The 27,536-nt window shown below is 42.5% G+C and overlaps 1 protein-coding gene across 1 annotated transcript; it reads right to left on the bottom strand.

Moving 5' to 3' along the window:
* Positions 1-295: 295 nt before the first annotated feature.
* Positions 296-27,428, bottom strand: GNA13 (G protein subunit alpha 13). The gene is made up of 4 exons (XM_080356308.1): positions 26,970-27,428; positions 24,917-25,143; positions 8,537-8,587; positions 296-5,083 (listed from the first exon to the last, which is right to left on the bottom strand). The coding sequence occupies exons 1-4, from the start codon at positions 27,250-27,252 to the stop codon at positions 4,511-4,513; spliced, it is 1,134 nt and encodes a 377-aa protein (XP_080212434.1). The 5' UTR covers positions 27,253-27,428; the 3' UTR covers positions 296-4,510.
* Between the last annotated feature and the right edge of the window lie 108 nt (positions 27,429-27,536).

Below are 27,536 nucleotides of genomic sequence, written 5' to 3'. Positions count from 1 at the left end.
TACCAAGCTGGCTGTTCAACGCACGTCAGGGATTTGCTTGTGTGTCTCCACTGGAGAGAAGGGACCAGGTTGAAAATAACCTGGACGAGCCCTTTCAGCAAAGAGCTTGAGAGCAGAAACTCGACCACGTATTTCATTTGAAACACAAGACGTGGCAGCAGCACAACACTTGGCTTTAGCCAACCAACCAAAAATATCGGTTGGTTCCCTCCACACATGATACATTTGATAAAATAATGTCATAATACCAGCTTGAGGCTGTATATGTTTATTCATCGTCAGTAATTTTTGTACACAAGGCAAATATTAATAGCTGAAAGGCAACACTTTTGGAGAGTATGTACAGAGCAATGTACAAGCGAGTGTAAGAGGTTTGAAACTATTAATCAATTTAACCGTTTTATAAAAAGGAAGTGATGCTTTTTCTTCTAAGACCTCCCTTAGAAATAATTTATTGCCAATCTTAAACTAAAGCAAGGAGAAAAAAAAATGTACAATAAAAAGTAGTCCCTGGAAAGTTTATAAAAAGTTAAACATATAAAATTGTAAGCCACAAACATTTATACAAAGCTAATACAAATCTGGGGTTTGTTAAAGATCTATGAGGTTGTTACAAAATATATTTTTACAGAAAGGCTTCACGTAAGGTAAGCTCTCACTGCTACTGAAAGCGCAGGAAAGCGGTTTTAAATAGTCTGCAATTCAACTTATTTTCAAGTACAATGCAAAGAAATTGCAAAATGGCACTGGATTGCAATGCTGTGTAATTCAAGAAAAACAACTATGTTAATGGTACCATCAAATAGACAAGACCTGTAAAGTTAACTCGTGAACAACTCGGTGTACGGCATGAAACTTGGGATCGTTTTGAAACGGGAAATGGGATTGTTGGAAAATGAACCTTCTGCAACCGTCCTGAAAGAGAAAGAACCGAGGAGCCATTGCAGCGATGGCCACGGCAACCACGCTGGGCAGCCACGGTTGGACCAAACACCGGGACCAGCCAAGTGTCACCGTGCTTGAAACACCCACCTCATCTGAGCAACTTGCTACAAGAATTCTGATGGGCAATATTTAAAGCTACTTACTAGACAAATGAGTCCAATATACAGCCTTTGAGATCAAGGAACCCCTCCTTTTGTTTTTTTTTAGAGCAGATATTCTAGAAGAAAGCTTAAGTTTTACACAAACTGATGGCTTATGCTCCCATGTACAATGTATTAAAAAAGTGAAATTTGCAAAGCCCTGATGAACAGCCACAGTTTTTGGGCATCCATCAACTCGGTTTAACACCCTGCAGCAGGAACAGTCGCTAAAACGCCAATTTCACCTCTGAGTACAGGAAGGCTGTAGGAGACAGTGTATCTCCATATATCTCCATATGGTCAGGAGTCTATTTAGCAGAGCTCACTCCATTGAAGAGAAACAAGAAAGTTTTGGGAAACTTGATTTTCTACCCGCTTTCCCACTCTCACTGGAAATACATCCTGACCTTGCATGAACAAGCTTCACTCTTAACCAACTGTGACTCATTAGTTTGCTACAGCATAAAAATCAAGTCTGTTCAAACATCAATCCTTCAGCCCTTGTACCAAAATTACAACCTGCTATAAAGAAATCATATTTAGAAAAAAAATCTCGAAAGCAATACACCAGTATGTGCTGTGCTCCTTTTCAGGTAGCTCATGAAGAGTCATACTGAAGATGGAAAAGCCCAACGCTGATTCGGTTTGTTTACATAGGAACCGTGTAAATGCTTACATCAAGGTTCATTGCCTCACCCCTCTAAAGAAGCGGAGTGGGAAACGCAAGTGATTCAACTCAGTCAATTCATTAAAATAACTCATTTCTGCCTGAGATTCATATAGTGCTTATCTACCAGGGCCCACTCTGTCCAAAGTGACCCAGCATTGCGGGGTCCCCCCTGTCACCTCACAGCCCTGGTGCTCACAGGAAAGTCATCTGAAAGGATTAAGCCCATGCTTGTGTGTGTGTTTGTTCAGGGGAGAAGCCTGCTGATATTTTTCCCTCCGTGTGCTGACTATATCCTTGGACTGACATCAGTTTTGAGGATCTTCAGTAAATTAACAGGTCCCTTGACACAAAATTCATTGATATTTTACATCAACTAATCTGCTTAGACAATTTCCTGGTGATCTTCATATCATCCCCTCTCCAGTCTTTAGTCTTTTCTGCAATCATCTAGTCTGACACCCTGCAAAACACATACTACAGACGCTCTCCAAGTTAATTATTTTAATCAGAGCAGAGATAAGTCTCTCTACAAATAAAGAAACTTGTTCAGACAACTGTCAGCACTGGAAAGAAACAAACCTACTGCTCCTCTTGTTGGTAACGAGGGCCTGGATTTGTTCAGGTTGTGCTTTCCAGCAGTGGACTTGGAGGCCACGGGACAGGTTCGGTGTCTGTTCCTGCAGCATTTATAGCTCAACCAATTCAACCTGTCACCCTTCCCCAAAGAGGGACATGGAGAACTTCTGACTCCCACGGCAGGCACCTGGTCCAATCCTTTAAATAGCCTCAGCAGCCTTTTTTGAGGCCTCTACCTCACCATCCTTCTTGAATTGCTCACTTACGACCTGAAGACATCAAACCAGAAGTAATCCTATCCATGTCCAGTAAGGAGGCAAAATCCACATTAAATATCCCCATCTAAAGATGATATTAATCATCCTGACATCAGTGTTGCACCCAGACTCTCTGCTGATGTTTCAACTATGCACTGTGACTTCTCCCAAGCTCTTTTCAGAATTCTTTCCGCCCAAAATAGTGCCTTATCATGGAAATTGCAGACTAATCTATGACTACTCATTGGATGATATTTAAAAAAAAATAAAAAAAAAAAGAGGTCTTTCAAGCACCTAACTAAATAAAAATACACTATTCCCCTTCTACTGGCAGGAGAACGAGGTACAGAGATGTTAATGCAACTTACAATCACAGTAAGTAAAGGGCTAAGGTCAGAAGCCAGGCAGCTTTCCTGTGTTCCAGCAGTGAGAATGTTGTGTCACCGCTGCCGCACACGCGGTACGGTACTAAAAACTCATCCGAGAACGCACTGGCCAGCACGACGATCCACAGGAATTGGCCGGTTCCACGGGGCACAGCTGCACTACCTACACATGACAGGCTGAGGGGAATTCGGCTTTTGAAAACACAAGCTCACAGCTTCTTCTCATTTTCTAATATGTTGTGTGGTGTATGAGGATTTCTGGGCAAGAAGTATGTTTATTATTATTATTTTTTTACTTACATGGCAACAGTAACACCCCCCCTAAAAAATAAAATGACACTGCAATGGAACTTTTGGTACAATATTCTTAGTCACAAGCAGCATTCTGGAATATGCTGTGCAACGTATTTGGCTCAAGTACACTTAGGATTTCTAGACCCACTTGGAAAGTCGCAGAAAGAGCCTCACGGGCTGAGGCGCGTTCTGCCGTGACACGTTCTTTTCTTCAGAAGAAAACATTCAGCTCCCGGTGCCAGGTACACAAGGCCGCTGCTGGGAACACAGACGCTCACATAAGGCCACAGAAAATATCGTAGGAGAGAACACAAGGAGGCACTTGGGTTTGCAAGTATTTCTACCCGTCACCAAACGCTCGCTGATTAAGATGAGGCACATTAAGAAGTCATGAAATAAAAATAAACCGGTGCTATATTAAAGCTCTTCCAGAGCAGGTAAGGTACCTCCATGTAACGTCTGGCTAGTGAAGATAAGAAATACCAGTTTAGCGCTTGCTCTCCCTTCCCACATGAGGATTTCAAGAGGACCGTACGCCAGCGCTCTGGGCTTCGCCACGGCTGCAGGACATACGGACAACGCCAGAGAGTGAAACCGTGTACTGTGCCATTAATTCCTCATCACTAGACGTCTGCCTACATCAGTACTGCCTGCCACGTGCATCTGAAGCTCCCAATTTAAGTATTTTTAAAGCATCTCCTAGTCAAAACTCACGCAAAGATTTATACTTAAACGGGATGTACGTTACGCCCAGGGATTGTAGCTTCAAACGCTTGGTTCCAGCAAGGGATTTATGGGATTTCTAACCAACAATAGACCTGAGAAATCATAAGTCAGCTATGGTGTCACAGTCTTCATGATGAAGTTAGATGGGAAGTTTCTCCTCCTCTTAAATTACTGCCACAGTTTAACAATTGCAACAATTTCATTGAAGTCTGGACTGGGAATTCTGAAGGTGGAATTAATTTTCTAGGATAATATGCATGTTCTCGAAAGGTCAAATTTATCACTTTACAGGTAATTTAGACATAGGTCTGCTATGAGTCGACTTGAAGCTACACTGGAAGAGATTAAGCCTGAATTTCTGCAGAAATTGGCAATAATGTGTTCAGCAGCAGCTTTTAGCCAGATATCAAGAAGTCTGACAGGATCTGGATTTCTCTACTCCTGCTGTAAACTTCTAGATACAAAAAAAACCCACAACACACAAAAGTTACTCCAATGAAAATGTCTTTTTGCACATCACTGTAACATGAGCTGCTTGAGGTTGTCGTGCAGGATGGTATCCTTGACGTCACGGAACACTAGCCGGATGTTCTCTGTGTTAATAGCAGTGGTGAAGTGGTGGTAGAGGGGCTTCTGCTGCTGGTCCCGGCGTTTAGTACGAAAACAATCCACCAGGAATTTTTGGACATCTGTTAAGCAGTGGGGATCCCCTTCAAACTCTGGAAAATAGTCTTTGATGCTCACTTTTTGTACTTTTTCCTCAAGCAAGTCCGTCTTATTTAAGAAGAGAATGATAGAGACGTTGCTGAAAACCCGATTATTGACTATTGTTTCAAAAATGTTCAGGGATTCCGTAAGGCGATTCGTTTGCCGATCCTCCATAAGCACTTGGTCAAATTCACTTGAGGAAACAAGGAAGAGTATCGATGTGACGCTGTCAAAGCATTCGAACCAACGTTTCCGTTCTGACCTCTGGCCACCTACATCAACCATTTTGAAAGGAACATTCTTTATTTCAAAGTCGTACTCGTGGATCCCTTTTGTGGGTCTTCGTGCCAGCAGTATATCTTGCTGTGAGGGAAGATAATCCTAAAAAGAAATGAAATAAAGGAGAGTTTGCTGATTAGGATACAAGTCACAGGCGTGGTGGTCACAGCTGACTTGCAATCAAGAGAAAAGCTTGCAGAGGAACAGCACGAGGTTTTGAATATTTATATGCTGACACTGAAGCACTTTGAAAAGATCTAGATTGCAAAGCAGGGAACACACCCCATACTAAATCAAAACACATACCCCAGAGAATTGAAACTTTCCATTTGCCATGTGACAAGAACCCACAAACAGCCTGAGATGTGTCCCACCGATTCCTTGTGCCAGTTTCCCTTATTCTGGATTATTTGATGCTTCATTCACCCTCTTCCCAGAAAGCTGGGAAACACACTGGCTGCCAACACTGCAATGCAGCAAACAGGGTCTAAAAGAGGTTTCTGAAAGCAGTAACCCACAGCAGTATCCCAGGTCTAACCGTGGACACTCAGATCCTCCCGTGTTCCTGTGCATACAGCACAACTGCTTCTAGAAAAAAAACCAGCTGCTCCACTAAGTGATTTTTAAGGCAATCAATTATGCCAGAAAAGCTAAACCTAAGCAACTCGCTGGATCTTTTGCATTTAGCTGGATCAGTCCTGTGTGTCACACCTGGGAGCTCACACAGCCCCATTCTGTCCAAAATACCCCGTGCAATGAGTGGAACAGAAGGAGCTCTGCCTCCAGGTTCTCCAGCCCACCTCCTCCCCCAGGATTAAATAGTAAAAACCCCCTTATCCTCCCTATTTTATTAGTTTAACTGTTACACGAACAGCCATCATCAACGGATGCTGACAGGAAGAGGAATTGTTATTAGTCAGCTTTCAGCACCATGAAAGAAATCGGGGATTTGTTCATTCTTAGAATTACACTTTTGTGCATGGTCCACATCTTTCTGCTGTTTAAGAAGCGCATCCATAACAGAGCACTGGCTGATGCTGAAGTTCAGCTTTGTTGTTCACTTGTTATGGAAACTCTTCCTTACATTTTTCCAGCATTTCTCACGACTTCAGAGAGACTGATTTAGGTTTCAGAGTTGGGACGCTGATGTCCTCTTGGTGAATGATCTACAGTCTTCCTTTGACAGTGCCAGTTCCCAGACTCGGAGGTTTTATAAAGATGTGTAACCATGGTCCAGAAAGTCTGATTCACACAATAAGCTGGGGCGAGGGAACAGACACAAAACTGCATGGCAACTCAAATGCTGGTTTTTCCAAGTTGAAGGGAGCTGGGCAAGTTTGATTCACAGCCCTTATGAAAGCAATTTTAAAAATCATGAAAGTGTAATGTTCCAAATAATCAAGGAGCGCTTTGCTTTACTAAGTAAGCTCAAAAGTGAAACTAGCTAGAGAGAGACTGTTTTGTTTGAACTCCTGGGCCCCTCCATTCGAGCTGCCCATGACTAAGGCACTGATTTTTATCACACAGGGTTGCAAAGCGGCTCTCTGAAGCACAGGCTCCCCACCCTGTGCTTTCTGCCCTAGTTCTATTGCACATCTACAACCTGCATCATCTAAACCTGCAGGAGAGCTGAACTGCCCAAGCAGCTTCGTGTGCTCCGCAAACTGAGCAACAGACACGTGCACCCACCTCCCTGTCTGACTAAAAGAAGCAGCCTTAAGGCTAATAAGATTTTTCTCTTTATTTCTTAAATCTTGGGTCTTCTCTAACAAAAATTGTTGTAGGGAGAGAAATCGGAGGAATGACTGTATCAAACGTCACAAGGCACATGTGAAGAGATTCTGAGTAAGGCTGACTGCTAATGTTTAGGTAAGAGAATGTCACAGGTTCAACACTTGTTCCATCTTTCAAACAGGAACACAAACTTTTGTTATTAGGGAGCTAGTCTCAAGTTCTCAGAACAAAAGCAGAAAGTCTCAGGAGTGACTGAAATTCCTAAAGGAAATTAATCAATATAATAGGCCAAACCTTCAATACTGATAAAAGCACAAAGCAAACTCTTCTGGGAGTTGGTCTGTGCTGTTTATTCAGTGAAGCTTTCAAGAACAAGGACCTTATCCTTAGAATTCCTGACAAATTCCCTCTCAAGTATTATTACTCATTTAAAATTCCTTCCACAGTTGCAACCACAAATAAAATCCTTTCAAGTGCTTTCAAGTCCTACGTGCACAGAAGAGCCACCGTGTTTTATACCAGATAATGGCTACTCCAAAGAGAAAGGCTGCAAACGAGGGACCTGGAAGTCAAGTGCTGGGTGCGCAGCCACCGTCTGGCTACAGGAAAGTAAATACTACAACAACTAAGAAATCTCCCAGTATTTTAGTTATATTTTTGGAGGATTATTATGTCTTGTCCCTCACATCCACATCCTTGGGATTTAGCCGCTTGCCCCCGTAGCAATCCTGAACCAGCCCCATTCTCAGTTGATCCCATTCTCCATATCCAAAGACTGCAGCACTGGGTGAGTATTTTCCTGGGACAACACCGAGTATAATTTTCAAAGGCTTTTCAACATTTCACCATTATCCATCAGTGCTTTTCCTGCAAGCATCCCCAAGCACACTCTCCTTTCCTACACTTCACCCAGTCTTCCATATTGACTGTTTTCTTTTTCACCTTCCATTTTTCTGTGTGTTTTGGGAGAGAAAGGTTTGGTGGTTTTGCTTTCTCTTGGTTTTCCTTTACTTTTTGCGCAGCACTGATTGCCTGCAAGCGCAGCTCTTCCAAAGACCCGCATTAGTATTGACTCAGAACACACGCTTTCCTCCCAAACTGTCTCCTTCCTCGAATTCACCACAGTCTGTTTTCTCCTAAAGGATGTCTTTTTGTTACCAGGCAGCTCTTCTGGCTATCACATCACTTAGTTAACATTAGAATTTAAGGCATGAATAAGATCCAATCACACCGCGGAAAGCAACGTCTGTCTATGAGATATTTTGAATACGTATAATCTGCACTGGCAGTAGAAGTAACAACAAACAGTTGCAAGGAATCCAGCTGATCCCATGTGGATATGCCAGCCAGATATTCTTATTTTGCCGATGTGATTAAATCTGAACATTATACGTGCTGTTATCAGCTTGCTTTTGGCAAGAGGCACATGAATTGCAGGTCTATCTGTTTATAAGCAATTTAGTTGCAGGCCAGCCCAGTTGTATCAGATAAAAACAGTAAAATACTTCTATTAATACAGTTTGGGGAAATAATCATTAGACAAATCTTGCATATAGATAAGAATAAACCAAAAGAACCTTTATCAAATCTTTCACTCAGTAAAAAGACTTTACAAGCATTTGTAACTTGTTTTTTGCTCAATTTCTACAGATTTTATTTCCAGAAAGTCTCTTGGCACTTGTATTGCCCCATGGTTTTGACATGTCAGTGACGAACAGATGAGATAATGGGACAAAGTTAACTAAAGTTATTTGAGATTAATTACACTTCATCTGTTTAAAACCCAGAGATCACAAAGACTACTTAAAAAAATGAACTTACTTGTTCTCCAAGTTTATCCAAGTTGTCCAAGAAATACTTTACAGATTCCCCCTAAAAACAAAGCAAACGGTTATTTAAATAAGTGGCACACTTGATCCTATCAGTTTACATTCTGAAGTTCAGTTAATTTACCAAAATCTAGATTGAAGTGTTGTAAACTTTAATCACTACCATTTTTTAAGCAGTTATCCCTCAGAGCACAACTGACATTTTATTTTTAGGCCAGTTAATATTTAAGCTTAAAAGTTTCATTAGGCACATTTATCATAGTTAAATTATTTCCAAGTTTAGAATCTCTAAATAAATCCTGCAGTGTTATCCACAGGGAGTATCAACAAAGCAACCACACCTTCATTATGAAAAGATACGTTCGATTATTCTAACCCTTTGAAGAGTCTGCACATACAGGCATTCGGGTACAGGGATTAATCACTGGAGATAAGTTGTTTTCTAACTGCATTGCCATCCAATCCCACTCACACAGGTGCTTCCCCTGAGCGCAGCACATGAGCAGGAGAACAGGGGATGAGGAACCACAGGAGATGAAACATTTCACTAAACGTTCCTATCAGAGACCAAGCTGGACAAGAATTCCTTACTCTGGGAGTAATGAAGAGAGCTCAGCGCTGCCGTACTGCATATAACACATCCACTGTGCAGGTTACCTTCCAGCTCCAAGCCAGCTCTGCCTGTGCAGATGGTACCTGTAGTTTTTAATCCCTCCAGTAATGTGGAACTAAAGATTTCTTTATTGTAAGTCCGAACTCCAGTCAACTCTCTAGAACACTGTTACGGTGCTGGGACGAAGGAAGAACTCTTACGAGGATGGTGCCAAACCTTAGTTCCCCTGCAATAGGTAATGGTCTGATGGAATTTATCGCAAAGGATACCTTTTTAGTACCTTTTTAGGCTTCTCAGCATAACAACAGAAGCAGAACATGCTTCCTTTGAAAGCTCTTGATTACCAAGCTGTAACTTATTTACTTTACAGTAAATACAGAAAAGAAACCATCTGTGCTTTCACTCTGCAGATGGAAGAGCAACAATTCTGACTGAATTTTCTGGATGAGAAATTCCTGAAGCATCCAAGGCTGGGGTGACCACATCTAAGCCAGACAAGTGAATTAGAGCAGCAGTTACACCCTGAGAACGACTTCCCCTCACTTGAATTTGAACTCTGCAAACTTATCCAGGAAGAATATCAAACCTCAGTATTAAAACTGTGTCATCTAAAGAGCAGTAAAGGAGGGTAAATACCATCCAAAAAGGGCTCTGGCTGACACATGAGCCAGGTACCTCTGCCAGTTTTCCAGGTACTAAAAAAAGTTACATAACACAAGCAGACACCACACCTCTAAGAGTACAATTTGAACATCAACTTGTAATTAGGGAAGACTGGGACTCTGGTTGGAACACGCCTTGTGCTCCACACACCTGCAGAGACAGAGCCCAGCACACTTCTACTGCCTTATTTTGCTTTCTATTTGGCTTAACATTACCCATGTTCTCTAGAGTGACAAACCGCAGCACTAACACTGACCACTGTGAAGTGCGGCAGTGCACAGCAGCAACCGCTTGCAATGACAGCAATATTTTATACCTACATGTTTTTCAGTGCTTCAGAAATCCCTTCTAGCCTAAATCCTGTAAGGAAAGCGCAGGGGGAAGAGCATTTCTATTTCACAGAAAGCAAAAACACACAACCTTGATGCACAAATCCACCGAGCTTCCCAAGCAGGATGGGAATTCAGGCCTTCCAAGTACTAAGAACTCTGTCTGTAGCTGAATGTTAAGACAAAATAAAGCTTAAGGTCAGACTTAATTTCTTTTTTAGGTCTTAGTGGGAGCTGGCAACCCTCCCTCCCCCCCAGCACTACATACAGATCGGCCAGATTTCCGACTCATTAAGTGGAGGTATTTATTCTGGAATACCTGGGCCGCAGAGGCTGTAAATATGCATGTCTGTGTGTGCATGCATACATATATTTTAATCTTAGACCACTCTTTTTTATACTACTTACGGCAATGCCTACTCCCTAAAGAGGCATTAACTCCGCGGTTCTGGAATGCCTGAGTTACCACCTCTCCTTGAAGTCCTGGGGCTTACAGCTACTGCAATGGATTGAGCGCTTGGAACAGAGCAGTAACCACAGCCTGTAAAGGTCACAAAACATCCCCAGAAGCAGCTTTCCAAAGAGGGGATTTCCTGCAAACACAACTGTAAAACACATTGGCCGGCAGCAGCAGCAGCAGCAGCAGCAGCAGCAGCGCTCAGGAGCCACGTACCCAGCAGGAGCTGCAGGGCTGCTCCGCTTTATGGGCCTTCATGGATTGAAGTTGACAGCAGACAAATGTCAAGGTGGTCATTATGAAACTGAAGAAATTTAAACTACAAAAGCAATCGGCTCCAAGTGTAATGCAGTTAGTAAAGCAGTGACATAACAGTTTCCTTCCTCCACATCGTCAATTTGGTCACTGGGTTCTTCCCTCACGAAAATCTATTCAGATAATTAATACGATACCAAGCAAGTCCCACCAATGTGACTCAATTCTGTATCTGATGACAGAAGTTGTTCGGTCATTGGGTTTTATCAATTTGCATGGCATCGGAAACTCACAACAGCTTCAAATTCCTCATCTGTTCTTCCTTCACACTCCAGATCCCTGTCCATACCATACAGCTACAATCCAGTGCCTTGACTAGTGGAAATCTTCTATCTGACCTGGACATCTTTGTATTAGCAGGCGAAGCTCTGCTAAGTACAGATTCTCTTGAACAGCAATCGACCACGACCAGCAGATTGTTATCAGAATGCGTTCTGGAGAAATGAAGAGTTTTGACCCATTTTAAACAAGCTTCAAAAAGGCAGCATTGCAAAGCAACCAAGAGAGACTTCTGATCCTTTTCCAAAGGTGTGAACCTGTGTATTTTATGCAATAGTGAAGAGAAACTCACTGAAAAACCCACCATGCAACAACCAAGGGAAGACTTAGTGCCAGCGATTGTTAAAACTACGTAAGAAAATGAATAGTCTATTCACAATCCAGCTTCTGTGTTAGATACTTTCGCTTGATATTAGATACAGAAGTCGATCTCGCTCTGTGGACCAGTGACAGTGGCTGCATTCAACTGACAGTTGCTGCACTCTAAATTTTCCCTTCAGATAAACTGTAAACCCTCTGGTTTACCTGAGATGACTCAAAAAAAGGCATCGGGTTTCCCCGCTGTGCCCCACTGACTCCCATTTGTCTCACGTGTCAGTCTGTCCGCCGTACCAGAGCAGAGCTGCGCCAAGGGCTAAACCGATAGGAAACTCTGAAATCGCAGGATCTACCCCCATTAAAAAACTGTAGAGTTCTCCACGACATTCCTGTTGTCTTCACACCCATGTTCTGTGACCACATATGAGGGAATTTTAAATTAAACGTCTAGTTAAAAAAGATACAGCGATGTGAAGGTCTTAAATGAGTCACAAGATGAACCCTTTAAAGTAATTCTTACAGTTGAGCAGCTCTGAGCTGCAAACTTGTGAAGTGTGGTTGAAGGCTGAACCACCGACCGGTTACACTGCACCTGATCTGCTGCCCGATTCCTTCTGCTTAAAACATAGGCCTGAAGGTGTCAATAGAAGTGACAGAGTCAAACGCAGGCTCGAGCGCGTTTCTCATGTGCATCTTGACATATTACAATAAAGCAAACACAATAAAACACACCAGTACAACAGAATGAATGGTCTACATGTTAGCACCAAAGATCTTGCGGTATTAGGTGGCTGCGCCTTTGCTCCTTAATACAGGATTAAAATAAATCATATCAGAACCTTGGATTTTAAGCAATCATTTGGATTGCTTGTAGAAGACGCCCTTTGTTGTTCAGATGGAGTACAGACATCTCAGCTGCAGCCCTGCAGCCTCCTCCTGGTTCAGAAATGCATGTAAACCACAGGAAGTTGACTGTTAAATAACTTTATTCATAACTGTCAAGTATTCCATTTTCAGAAAGGTTTGACTCAAAACAGCCTGTGTGGCTCCCAGAGTCTTGTGATCCCTCCTGAAGAAAGCCAAGCCACGCATTTCATCCTGAACATACAAGTGATTTACAAGAAAACACAACTAAATCATCTTCTTATCAAGGTACTTGATGTTACAACAACAGCTTCCCTTACAACGCTGCATTTATTTTAACAAGGCTCACTCATGCCTGTGCAATGAAATGTCTCCAAGTTTTATGGAATGCACTTTTCTACAAAATCAGGATTATAGCTCGTAGTGGCCATTTACCTATAGGACAATAGGGCACTGGAGCTTCTCCTGTGCTCTTGTGAACTAAACCAGATTAGTTATCTTTTATAAACACGGCACAGAGAAAGATTACTGGCTAAAATGTTGCTAGTTAATGCCCAAAACAAAGTAACCACAAAAATATTTAGGGGGAGGGAAAAAAAAAGAAGGACTACATGACATAGCCATCAGAGGAACACATCTTTTAAACCCAGGAAGTGGCACCAATTTATTTGGTTTCCATGAAAACAATGTCAGCAACCTAAATAGGATTTGTTGAAACCTTAGCATAGCCAAAGGGCTTTTTAGCTGTTCTAAGGGAACACAAGACACTAAATGTTTTCCAACAGCAATCACTTAAAAGAGAGAAAAAGCATCAAATAAAGATTTAGTCATCACAAGGTTGAAAGGAACATATAGTTTATCAAACCATCTATTTTTGGCTTCAAGTCCAGTGGTACATACCGAACTGACAAGACTTATTAAGTGTCTGAAATAATAAATCAGATATTTAAAGAAAATAGGAGATATAACTTGGTAGCTCCCGATTAGACTTATAGGAACTACTAAATATTTTCTCTTCCTGACCTTACTTGAATTTCTGGGAAAAGAAAAACAAAGATTTCCTACTTTATTTAATTAAAAACCCACAGAACGCAAACAAACAAAAACAAGCAAAAAAGCTTTTTTAAAAGCCTAATTTAGAACAGGTAACTACAAGGTTTTTAGGCTGGTATGTACATGCCCAAATTGTACATGCAAACCAAAGCATCCAGAACGTGGGAAAAGCAGCTTGAAGGAAGGAAGACAAGGGAGGAATAATCGGAGCCCTCGCAGTTCTGCATCCTCCAACACCCCAGTCATCCTTACAGCATACACTTCATTATGTATTTTTTTTCCTACTAGAAGCTTAAGCCAGATAAATCTGTATCTGAGGACTTTGGCAAAGAATCCAGCGATAAGAATCTAGCCTTTATCTTCCTGACGCCCTGCCCCGAGCTGATTCAGAAGCAGACAGGCTGCAAATCAATACTGCTGTAACCCAAGATTCACCAGATGTCTGCTGAAATTTCAGTAATAAACAGAGAGATAATGAAGGATAAATGTTTCAGTCAAATCAATGCAGATTTCCTAGCAGGAGAGGTATTAGGGAGCACTACAACCTCCTCCCCCTCCACCCAAACCAGGGATGTCCATAACGTTACACAAAAGAGCCAGATGATCCATTTATGCCATGAATGCACTTTTAATTAAGTTGCCAAGCTCAAATCCATAATTATCTTTCTCATTAGACCAGCAGAAGTTAAACCAAGTCTTATGTTGAGATATTGAATTGGTTTGGTTTCTTTTACAGGCCTCAGACTTGGAGGTAAATAAAATCATCTTGGTTCCTTCAGTTTTTGGGTTTCTACAAATTAACTTCTCTCACTAGTCACTCCTCCCAGGGCTTTCTAATGCAGATTCCTATTTCAAACATGGCCCAGTCAACAGAATAGAACAATATTTCTACACATCCATACCTATAACTTGTTTATTCAAGGAACTACATTTAAAAACCAGATATTCTCCCTCTTTTGCAGCAGCAATTCAGCAACTTGCTTGGTATCTCCTAAGGTGAGGGGAAACAATTTGTTTCCCAATTGTCACCCCTACGCTCTAACACTTGATACAGCACTCTCTATTCAAGCAGCAGTTTTATTAGCTGTTTGGGGAGTTTACAACAAGCATATACAATAACTAATTTTTAATAATGGTGCTAAAGGTTTTTAGGGAAAAGTGTTGGTAAGTAAATACTCTGTTGCTTACTTCAAACTACAAGTCCGGGTCAAAACATTTGAGCTGCTAACACAAAACACATCTCCTGGAGAGAAGTACGTTTCCTTTCTCCAAGTGTTAATTGTGGCCCGAGTTATGTTAAAACCAGCATAAACTGACCCTCTCCCCAAAACAAAGCGGTTCCCATTTAAGCCCACACGAGCGTTATTGCAGCCATGTGCAGAGCAGCCAACTGTTAAACTATTATAATACCAGTTATAATAAGAAGGGCAGGCAAACTGCTTTAGAATGGCACTGCTGCCAGGGCAGCGTTCATGGACCAGCCTTAAAAGGGCTAAAGCGCCGAGAACTGATGTCAAAGGGCTCGAGCGCAGACACTGTCAGCCAAGATCAGGCATTTCCCGATCTCTCAGCTTCTTTCCCTCCAGCTCGACCATTTCAATAGCCATTTTAAATCTGATCTGCCCATTTTCAAAGATAAAATCTCAGTACGGTGGGATTAATCGCTGCTTCATTGTAAGACGGGACGGTTTCAGACACAGGCTACATTTGGACAGGAGTACAAAATAATCTTGTTCTCCAGCGATACACGTCGCAAATGCGTCACGGCTCATCCCACCTCGGCTGCCAGCACTATCCTATTTCCTCTTTGCGGTGTTTCCTGCGTGCAGCTCGAGTCGTCTTTGCCTTTTTTCAAAGCAATCGGAACAGCGTCACGCGGTGTAGAAGTGAAACCTGCCTTGTGTTCAGTCACACAAACTGAGTAGCCGTCCTAAACCAGGAAAGGTTCAAGTCTTGACTCACAGAAGTCATCTTTTGTAAAATCTTTGGGTAGCAGAGCAGAATCTGTATTCAGAACAGCTGGACCTCAGCAGCACGAAGCTACAAAAGTGCCGAGAAAGGGAGGAGTCACATTGAATTTATTTCACGACTCACATTTTTTTATCTTGCATAATGGCGTTAACAACGAAAGGTGAAGGGGCTTAAGAAGGTTTTAACCCAATAATATCCCTTTAATCTATTATCCCCTATTTACCGTGTAATCCAATTAATCCACAATTCTTAAAATGTGGATAACAAATGGAGGAAGACAGAGCACGCCAACCTCGGCTGCGGCTGCCATCCCCAAGGGTTCTGAGCGAGGGGAGGTCAGCCAAGCCATGGGCAAGTTAGGCTAGAACTAAATAATCCAAATTAGGCTCCAGTATCAGCCGCTTTTCCTTCTTGCACTGAATTCCGATTTGCATCACCCTTCAAGGTGCCTCATTCACTCACGTCATTCAGACTCAGATTTTCTCCAGTCGGTAGAGCATTTCCACTGCTTCAGATACAACCGGCCACCCCAATGAACGAAACAAAGACATGACAAAGCACTAAGCAGAACTTTATCTGCATACTAGCATATCACAGCGAAATCTACTCCGGTTTTGAACTACTTTCTTAAGAGGCAATGACTCTAATGTCATTTTTCTTAGCTAGGTATATCCCCACCCTCCTGAAGAAGGGGTGTAATCACCAGACTCTTCACAAAGCTTGCTTAAAAATAGGAAAATTCACTACATCTTTGAGGCATTTCCCTTCGGATCACTGATGCTTCCAAAGAGACAGCAACCTCGAGTCTGCTGCAGCCCTTCCCGAGGTCAGAGCCAGGTGAGGAAACGCAATAAAAGGCATTTGGGACACAACACATGCAGAACCAGAGCATCTAATGATGAAGCTTCTGTTTGCCAGAACATGAAGAGAAATTAATAGATGAAAGCAGATGAGGGTATGCTGGCCACAAGATCAGGTGCACTTTCTTCCTTCAAAGATCTTTTAACTCTCTCTCTCACTAAGTATTTACAATCCAAACACCTTTTCCAGAAGGTTTCCTTTAGGAAAGACACTCTGCAAAACATTTTTGAATTTCATTGATGAAACAAATCTTCCAGGTCAGGGCACACACACAGACCCAGAAATCATTTGAAAACACGCACTGACCAAGACGGAACAGCCACCTCTGATTACTATTTACGCTCTGGGAAGCATCTCTATAAACTTCAGATGTTTTGCACACAAACCAGACTGGAATCAGACTGTAAACATTTGCTTTTCTTTCAGCGCGCTGACCCACTGGCTCCATGACTTCATGTGTTTGCAACTCAAACTGCATTTAATCTGACACTGAAGCACTAGTGAGTCTGCAGATCTGCCATCCATCATTTAGAGCTTTACTTGCCTCTAAGTTGTCCAAGACCGGCAAAGGCTCCAAAAACATGACAAATATTTGGCATGTGGAAACATATCAGCACCAAAACTGGACATATTGAACTTTAAGATGCTCGAAACGCCCATTATTGCACACTCTGCAAACTAAATCACGAAATTTCAAAAGCAGAACCCTAAACTAGATACTGATGCATTCACTGAAGTATCCCTAGGATTCAGTTTTATAAAATACATTTGGTTCCTATTTCAGCCTCAGGAGAAATCCTGATGAGCAAATGGTTTTTAGTTCCTTCCTCTGCCTCAATTAGCAGAATCCATTTCAATTACGTTCTGGTACTTCTGTTTGCAAACAGTGACATACTAACATCTCAGCTCTTGTTACAAGCTATCTGACAAGATTCAGTGATAATTTACTACATCTTGTGAAAGATCCACATGTCTCATTAGATGAATGGTAGTGTTTTTAAAAATCAGTAAAAGCTGTGTCTAAAGCACCCAATTTAATAGTAAAATACACAAGATTCCCTAAACAGCAGCAATAGCCAAGAGACTGCAAACATTTCACATCATCACTTGTAGAATTTCCTACTAGCAATTAACTAAAAATAGAAAAACTAGAAATTAATAAGTAGAGCAACTATATAACCATTTGCTAGTGAAAACGGTTAAAGGTCCCAATGCAATCCAGATGTAAAAGCTCAGCAGATCACCCTGCGCTGAGTTTTTCCACACCATTCCGTGTGGATATTTTGAATTACAGATGGTGTCAGTGCGCTGTGCTTCCTCGCCTGGAAATTCTCCATCCTCTTGGTTCGGTCACCAGCGGCTGATCAAACAGCATCACGTGCCCGGTGAGAAGCGCTCCCGCTGAGACTCCCGTCGGTTTGTTTAAAATAATTCCGCCAGCATCATTAAACAAACGAAAAAGATCCAGAAATTCATGTGTGGTTACGCATTCCTGTACCTCTCATCCATAAAAAAGAACCTGGGGTCTTTTCAGTTCCTTGGTTAAGTCACTGGAGAGGAACATGATATTCCACTTTTTGCGAGGAGACTGTGAAGTGCTGGGAAAACATTTAAGGCACGAATGGCCAGGCTGGAGAAGTGGGCAGCGTGGGACAGTGAGCTGAGGGCTGTACAAGTCAGCTCGCTGCCTATTAGAGTCCAAGAACTTCCTTCACTGAAATATTTAAGTTGTCGGTTATAGTGATGATCAAAAATTCAGAGTATTTAGGGTATTTACAATTCCTCGGCCTTTCCAGCTGTATTACCTGGTGAGTATTGTTAATGCAGACATGCAAGTGGAGAAGATATTGGAAATAATTTAGGACCTGCTTTAGCTGCTGCCACAGACTTAAACATTTTCTTTATCCACCCTTTAAATTCAACCCACCAAAATACCTGGGTTGTAGAGTGTACGGGTTAGTCTCCAGGATTATTCAGAGATTTTTATTTGGATTAAATGCATTTATTGAGGCTGCCGAGTTTAATATTGTGTTCTATGACCCATTTATTCACCTTTTAAGATATAAACAAAGGCTTCATATTCCAGAGCAATATTAGCACTTGGTATCAGTGAGAAGCCATCAGCCACATCAGTGATACAGCTCACTGTTCTGCAAAAGGGCAGGCTCAGATCTCCTAAACTTCAACTGAGTGGTGGCAAATTTAGACAATTTAAAAGAAAAGTGCCAGTAGACACAACGCTGGTATGGAGATTATCTTGCTTTCTACATGAAACATTAATACAGTTATTCTATTGCTTTTCTTACATAGTAAGGTCAGCTGCACTTACGTTTTCTCACATTTTCTTAAGCAACTTCCTCAGCTACCGCAAGCTGAAGTTTCCTCCTGCTTTGCTCATTCCACATAAGAGGTACAGCCTGAACTCAGCACAGATAAATAGCACTTATCTTTAAGTTTAGGTCAATAAAGAGCGCTGAAATGGTCATCCAAATACAACCTGAGTGTAATATTTCCCTAGCCTCTAAGGCTGAAGTCTTGTTACATTAAGCTCAAATTAGGGAACAGCAGCACAAACCAACACTGCCCCTGGCATCGCACCTTAATCCTAAAGGATCCCACATTTACATATGAAAAAGATCACCTCATATTCTTTGCCCCAGGTGCAAAATTAATTTCACCCATATAGATGGAAGAGCAGAGCTGCATTCACACCACATGTTTTGCCAGCACAGACTTGCTGACAGCTACGAATACTGGACTTTGCAATGCAGATTGGGCTTATATTAGTAAGTCATTTCTAAATGGACAGCACGATGTAGCCACTGCTACGTTTAAATTCTGTGAAGTAATATAATAAGCCAGTTCTACAGGTACTAACATGTATTTTGCAGGTTAGTAGCCAGCAAAAAAAACGGGCTCTGAATGAACATTTGTACCAAGGGCTCGTCACACTGTGAGCAGCAGAAGCAGCAAAAGCTCATCTAATGCATTTGTGCCAACTGAAAAGGATCTGCTGAGAACAGGTTCACACATTCAAGATGTGAAAGGATGAGAAAGTCTCTTCCTCTGAACTCTTTGGAGGTTGCTGACATGCACAGCATGTTCACAACGACACTTATATTTTACCTTTATCTAATCAGGTTACAGAAGTCCAAATTTTTGCAAAAAGTAGGTCCCCTTTTAGCCTTTTGCAACAAAACATTTAGGAAAACACGGCACACAATGAGGAATACGACATAGCCTGTTCAAGACAGAGCATGTACAAGAACACATCGCTCTGTTCCAGCATTATTGTGAAAGTCTGCATTTTAAAAGCAGTGGTTCCCCAGAAACAGATATCTGGATCAAGTTTGAATGAAGAATTCCATCCTCAGAGGTTGCCCTGAAACCGCACAGAAAAGACACGCTGGTACAAGCTTAGCGGAGCACAGGGGCCTCCAAAAAGTCGCTAGCGTTCTCGGATGGAAGAAAACTGGGTCTGGCACATGTGTGCTGGGTAACGTGTCCACATTGAGACAGCTCCCACTGAAAGCCCTTTTAATCCAGAGCCATATCTGTGTTTAAAAATAACAGTAACGAAAAACAAAGTAGTAACTTTCAGAAAAAATTACGGCAAAGATGTTCTTCAGTAAAACCAGACTAGTTTGCACTACAGCACCAACTGGCAATACAAGACCTCTGCTCTCCAAACATGTTGACATTCTGCTGCTAACAAGAAAACTCAGCAGGCAGAAATAATAAATAATGAAAAATTGCCACTTGGTGTTAAATTAGTATAAAAGTTCACCTGATGATCACTGAGCTCAGTTAAAATATTACAGTCAATCCCCATTACAAAGCACTAGTATACATAGGGGAGGGTTTCTGGCCACTAACCAAGACTATGGCAACTCAAGCCTACTTATTGTTTGACTCTAGAGTTAATCCCTATATGGAGCCTTATTAATACAACCTCAAAGCCAGCAGTATCTTGTCACTGTGGCAGGAAACCCAACAAATCCTCAAGAACTCCAAGTCTTTGATGAGGATTTGAATGATTCATTTTTAAGCTTATATTTGTAAAGCTTTTTTCTTTCCATATAGTTACAGCAATAATCTTTGATAAATCCTTTTCACACAAAGACCAAAATGTGGCAAGTAGCTCTAACCTTTCCCAGGGCTTTTAGGAGTCACATTCACCGTACACGTGCCATCCTGCCATTTGATGCTGGGCAGACTTATTGACTGGGGAAGGAGGAGAAAATAGTTCATATTTCAACACAGAAAAGCAGCAGGTTTTTGGTTTTCTCCATAACAAGTCAAGCAATATTCAGTGTAATTATAACAATATATTTAAATAAAGTAACTCTGAATTATATTTTTAGGGACCCAAGTAGTCAATGCATGTGTTTGCAGAAACACTGGGTGATTCGATCTCCTATTAAGAAGATTCTTCTAACAGTAGGAGAAACTTTCTACTGACAGTTTCTTCACTCTGCATGTCCCAAGATCACCGCTCTGTAACCAAACACATCTAAGAACATGTTGCCCATGCACCTGAAAGAATGGTAAATTTTGCTAATACTTTGCGGTCGCCATCTCATTATTTCCAGTACAGCTAATTTAATGTTTTTGTGTGTACAACAACCCCACCAATATTCAGAGACAGAACCCAGAAGAGCCCAAGCAGAAGAAGATAAAATACAATCTTCCAGCGAACTGAACAACACTCTGCAAAAATACTACCGTGCAACAGAAAAATGCTGAGAAGCTGCAGCAAAACCAGCAGTAGAACTTGGAGCTGAACACGCCTTTTCCTGTCTTCTATAATCTGATCTAGCACTTGCAGACATGTCGCAGAAGTAAACAGGATCCAGAGGTAAATGCACATCCAATCATTCTTACTGTATCGTCTTTGCCTGCAGTTCTATGCAAATACAGACAGAATAAAGTGTCAGCGCTGCCCCTGCGCACTGCAGGTTTGTGGCATAAAAGAAAAACAAAAAAAGGCAACAAAACAAGCAAGGTTCAGTGTAAATTGCAAGCAGGGCAAAAAGTATCTATCTGAAGATCAAGGATAGCTGGTAGCAAACATCCAAACCCACCCAAAAGTTATCTTTACAAGAGCAAACTTTTAACTCATTCAAAGCTTATCACGCATCTCAGCAACTCAGCTCTCATCTCTCTTTTCCGTTCTCAGAGAATTAGAAGACTCCTGGAGATCATGTCAAAATGCTTCCCTGTTAACTCCAGCAGCAAATGCAAGAAACAAAGATCCCAGCAACAGCACTGAAGTAAGAGGCAGCGCACAGCATCTTGTAGAATCAAGATAGTGGCTGTGATTATCCAAGGTGTTTCAGGAGGTTTTTACCTGAAATCAACTGGTAATGTGAAATCTGAAATGTTAATTAGTTGGGCTGACAGAGACTAACTCCATCACTAATCCATGTCAGCCCTCTGACCAGGGGCTGTAGGAGAAATAAACTCGGTAGATGCAGAAGAGAAAGCTCAAGGATGACCAGAATCCCAAGTGTAAGTTACCGGAACTGACAAAGCTACAGAGCCAAACCAGTCCATAGTTAACTGTGTTAGTGGAACTATCACCCGAATGACTTTGGTTTGTAATAAAATTTGAGGGATTATAATATTAACCACCTGAGAAGTATTGAAGTGGCATATATTGTGCTAAGCTGTAATTAGCTCTTTACAGTTTTAAAGCATGACACAAGCGTGAACTATTGAATTTTCATAACCACTGCTGTTAGTGGCCAGAAGGCCCCTATTTTTATAGCAAGGAAAATAAATGATATTGACATCCCCATGACTGCTTAAGTTAACAAAATGAGGAAGGACACCCCAGTGAATGAGGCATGGAAATGCTGATTTCTAATTCCATTAAAATACGACCAAGTTCTGTTTTTTCCCCTCTCACACTGCTATGAAAAAACCCCACATTCTTTCTTCAGGCTCTGAACATCATCTCTTGGCATTTTAAGTGAAACACAGTGAAAACCAACAAAAAAGCAAGAACAGCTCAATCATCTCCCACAAATGTACATAGATCTTTAAGTTTCAATCATACACATGCAGAAACTTTAACCTTAAACCCTCTTTCTCTGTACCTCCCATCTGTCCAAGCTACAATTGGCTTCTAGAACTACATGTTCTCGCTTCCTTTCCTCCAGAATTTCTATGTAAATGTTGACATTTTTCACTCCTCCTCCCTCACTGCTCTGTTCTTCATTTGTTCACTTCTACCTTTGCCCCAAAGTGCCCTATTCCCATGACAAACCATAATTTCCCAGCATTCCTGCCCGTGCTCTCTTAATATGAACCACGTTTTTCAGCGCAATGTCAAACTCCGTCCAGTGAAATAAAGTTAAAACTCACCAAAGAGTCTGAAAAGAAGTTCAAGTATACACAGTCAAATAATATTCTTCTACCATGCTCAGTCCCAGCGTTTTACATTTTTTTTAATGCCACTTTACCCTCTCTCTTACTCATCCAATGACTGCTGGTATGTCTCCTTTCATTACATTTTTTGCCACAAACAGCTGAACGGGAAGCAGAACGGTATTTTGCTCTTATTCCCCATTCTACAACGCTAACAATTTTCAGTCTTGAATCCTTCCTTCAAGAGTCAGCACTCGACACAACTCAACTGTCTGCGTCTCTTCCAGCTTCCCCATCTCTACCTCCTGACTCGGGTACACTTGTCACTCCCTCCTTACCCAGCGGTGTCTGACTTCCAGATGACGTATCTAAACTCTCAGAACACTTCTACAAAGTCTGTCGGCAGGTATAGAAAAAATATGTACTGGTTTCGGGAGTTTTCCGCCGTTCTGCCGCCCACATGGAGATCTGTCATAACTTAAGCTGGAAGCTTACTGGGGTAAAACCCAAGACTTCATGTTCAGCCAGCACTGATCACACTCAATGCAATGACATCATACAGCTGCTTTTTTTTTTTCCCCTTCATGTTTATAACTTGGCATAAATATCTCTGCCTGTGATTTTGAAAGGATTTAGGAAATAAAGCAATGAAAGTATAAATAAAGCAGTTACCTTCCTTTTGAAAATTAGTATTAGGACAGTACTCAGCTATTAAGAGCACTTAAAAAACTATTACTGAGTTCTGCCTAAAACACAACATGATCCATAAATATTTTTGCAGAGAACATTACACAGATGTAGGGATTTCCAAAAGAAAGCAACAGGGTTTTTTTTCTCTCAGATTCAGACAAACACGTTCTTCAAATCCTACTCAAAGTGAAACTCTGCACATGCTTCAGTTATGGAAAGAACCTACTTCTCAGAGACTCAAGATGACAGAATAGTAATGGCTCCCTTTTCCTTTACTATTTAGCCTGAAGTCACTAAATATGCCTAATCAAAGACAAAACAATTTTATTTAACCAATTTTAAACCAGATCCCTCCAGCACAGCAACTACGTCACTAGAAGTCGCATCTGCACCAGAAGAGGATCCAGACTGTACCAGAGCAATGACCCTTTTACAATTCCTTTGAAGGCAAAACGCAAAGAGCAACAGGTCTCATCAGAAACTTATTTCCGAAGCTCGGAATGAGGCTGGGCAGGTGATCGGCTGCTCCAGCACCTGCTCATTCTGCAGCCTCTAAAAGACATTCCATGATCAGGGCAGGACATATTTATAGAGTATTTACACAACCTATTTAAGGCAGAGTATGATTATACAACCATTCATAATAGCTCAACGGGAGACATCATCAGCTATTGTTCAGATTCACATTAACACAAAGGTTATTTTTAAGACATAAAAACACAAAGCCACTTAGGTTTAAGAGACCTACAAGAACAGATTTAATCTATTTTAAGGTGCTCGGCCCCCACCTCCACAAAACCCTGTGCCACTGGCATTTGCTACACAAGTCTATGAGCCAATAAACAGCAAATATAGCTCAAATTCTTCATTTCCTTATGCAGCATTTGCATGGAAATGGAGCAAAGGGACTTCAGCTGTCACAGACATTTAAAGCTCCAGCTCAGCAATTGAGACTTTTCTTTTTCCTTTCCAATCCCACTATTTAATTGTATGCTCCATCACAACCCCTCTGTTAAACTGTATATTCCATCTTCAGCTGAGAACTTCAGTATAAGAAAAATCTCATCACACAAGTATTAACAGACATTGAAAATTAAACAGGAAGTATAGAGAGGGAATGTTTGCTAGACTGCTCGAATTGGCATAGAGAAGGGAGTGGTTTTTAAATTCTTCTCATTAACCCATGCATATCTTTTCTTAAAAATCATATTACTATTAAGACTTCCTTTATTGCAGAGCATTTTTTTTAAAGTCCATGCACTAGTTTAATAAAAATAACCATATAGTAAAAACACTACACAGGTACTAGCTTTGTTACCCAACATAAAAGCCCTCTATACCTCAGCTTTCTCACATATGAAATGAGGACAATTATGTCAGAAGTTCTTTATTATTCTTGTTTTTAAAAAAAGGGGGGGGTTGAGGGGGCAGGGAGGACCTAAATGCATCTGTTTGCAATACCACAATAACATTCAAAAATGCTTCAGATTCATAAGGAGGTTGCTTGATCAGTGTTTTACAGGAAAGCAACACAGGAACAAGAATCAAACGCACTCAATTAAAACGACCGAAACACACAAATCTTACCAGTTGGAACTCTCTGCGCCTGTCGTACGCGTGCTGGATACCACTGTCCGCCCAGAGAGCTCTTATGGCTGGGAGATACTGTAAAAAAACTGCTGTCTCCACCATGCCTTGCACCACCGTCACTGACCGCGTATCAAAAGCCATCATGGTATCTCCGTTACTCTGGTTCGCAGGGTCTCCCCAGGGGATATGGAGTTTCTCTCTGGCATCCACGAGGACTCTCACACCTTTAACGACATGAAAGAGCACCGCAATTAGAGTTTCTCAGCATCTACTGTTTCGCTAGCCTACAAACCTGCAGAGATTCAAACAACGCACCTACTCTGTACAGTCAAAGCTCAACAGGGCTGTCCACCCAGGAAGAAATCAGAATGTTTCCGAAAAATTGACTCAAGGCGCTCAGTTTTCAGGTCATATCAAATCTCAGATATTTGCCATCAGAATAACATGGCCATGATCAACAGTATAATACCAAGAGCACAAGTTTATTTTTTGAAAAATTGCTACTTCTAATTGCTAAATCCCCAATCTGTGCTACACCAAGCAAATTCTCTTAAAGATTTATACTTCCCTCCGGTCTCTAGAGCCATTCTACAGGGGTTAAATTTACCTGGCACAAATACAAGACTAATGAAGTATGTTTAAAAGCTTATTTCAGAATACGTTAAATCAAGGCATGGCTTATTTTAAGGTTCCCAAGTCTCTGCATTCTTAGTAACCTGGTATCTACTTATATCTAATGGTAGAGAGTTATCACTGCCTTTAATGTTGTCAGAAATATAAAGACAGCATCTACTAAAGTCATAGCACTTGCTAAGAAGTGGAGTTTTACTGCTTAAGTGCAGAAGGAGTTGTAGCACCTAAAAACATCCTCACACTTTCTGTTGTTGATGTTTTGTTAAATGTTCTCTAGAAGAAACAGAGTATTTTATACAGGATTTTAAAGAAAACATTGCACTCATATTGATAAGGGAAACGCAGGGAAATGAATTCTAGTACTAAGTTTACTGGTGAAAAAATAAAAATAAGAAAATTCCAGAAAGAATAAGCAACTGTAAAGACACAGGGAGAGGCATAAGGAACTAAGATGTAGTAACAGATGACACACTTGTTCAACGCCAAAATATTTTTTCAAGCTTCATTCTCTTTCTATGGTTTTTCTGTCAAAAGCAATGAGTGCAGCCTCCAAAAGAGATCTGCAGTTCCTATGCACACACTTTCAGAGAGCAGGAAGTACCTTCCTTTATTAATAAACTATAACCTGGTCATCATCCATGCTTGTGACTTCTATTGCCTTGCTATTTATAGTTTTTCCAGGCTTGATTTGTAAATAGTTCTGTAGAATAATTCCCTTTAAGAATCACCGGACTTCAGCGTGGCTGAGGTCTGACAACACCTTGCTGGTTTGAGACACTTTGTCCAACTATTACGCAGTCCAAACCCAAAAATCTGACGAGCAGATTAGATAGGAGAGAGAAAATAAGTAAGGATGACCAGTAAAGGATGACAGTAGCGAAATCAAGAGCCCGCTCCCACACCATGCGTGGAGAATTTGGCAACGCATCTATGAAAAGCGGCTCTGCAGGCGGGTTTCTGTCGATGGATGTGTCAGCCCCGCTTCCAACGCGATGGAAAACGTTTCTTTCTGAGGAGAAAGGCAGCGAGCGCTTCTCCTCTGGACACGTCTCACACGCATCTTTCTCCCCTCCATCCACCACCGCGATCGCGTTACCGGGAAACGGTCCAAGCTCGGGCCCTCCCGGGCTGCGGTTCCCCCGGCCCGGGCGCAGCCGCCCCCCGCAGCCCGCGGGGCCCCGCCCCGGCCCGGCAGCGCTGACACCCGCGGCGGGGCTGCTCCCCGCGCCCCGGGAGGGCAGGAGAGTGAGGCGCCCGAAACGAAAACGGGAGGAGGCAGCGACCCCGCCGCCCTCCCCGGCCCCAGGGACCCACCGCTCCCGCCCCGCCGCCGCCACCCCCCCAGCCCCGGCCGGGCCGAGCCCCCGCAGGCCGGTGCCTCGCGAGGAGGGCCGGCCCCGCCGCCCCGCTCACCCACCCTTGATCACGTTGCTGTAGATTGTGGCTCGGAACTCCTCCCGGGCCGCCCGGTCCCAGTCCTGCCCGTGGATGATCCGCATCTGCTTGAGGAAGGTGGACTTGCCGCTCTCGCCCGCGCCCAGCAGCAGGATCTTGACGAGGCGCTTCACGTACGTCTTCTCGCGGTTGAGGCACTTGTCGATCTCCTTGGACTTGCGCTGCTGCTCGGCCTCGCCGCTGGTGAGCAGGCAGCCGGGGAAGCAGCCCGACAGCACGGAGCGGGACGGCAGGAAGTCCGCCATCTTAGCGAGCTCTGCCAGCGAGGGGAGCGGCCGCCCGGCCCGGCCCGCACCAGCCCGCTCTCTGCCCGCGCATGCGCGCCCCGCCCTGCGTCGCCGGCCCGCCCGCCCCTGGTCACGTGGCTCGCGCCCGCCCTTGGCGGGAGCCCCGCCCACGAGCGGCGCCTGACAGGAAATGGCAGGAGGAGGCGGTGGAGTTGTGGCCGCGCTTGGCCCCGTCACCGGTCGCTTTTGCCTCCGTCAGCGGCCGCCTTCGCACCCCTAATCCTCGCCTGAGGGAGGATAAG

Source organism: Nesoenas mayeri, assembly GCF_963082525.1.
Source record: "Nesoenas mayeri genome assembly, chromosome: 19".
NCBI classification, from domain to species: Eukaryota; Metazoa; Chordata; class Aves; order Columbiformes; family Columbidae; genus Nesoenas; species Nesoenas mayeri.
The sequence above is the reverse complement of the archived record's forward strand: the minus strand, read 5'-3'. Positions and strand labels throughout refer to the sequence as shown.

Coding starts and splice junctions, on each gene's coding strand:
- GNA13 (XM_080356308.1), bottom strand. CDS start 27,252: ATGGCGGACTTCCTGCCGTCCCGCTCCGTGCTGTCGGGCTGCTTCCCC. Junction 25,144..26,969: donor CTACAGCAACGTGATCAAGG/GTGGGTGAGCGG, acceptor ATGTCGTTAAAG/GTGTGAGAGTCCTCGTGGAT. Junction 5,084..8,536: donor TGGATAAACTTGGAGAACAA/GTAAGTTCATTT, acceptor ATTTCTTTTTAG/GATTATCTTCCCTCACAGCA.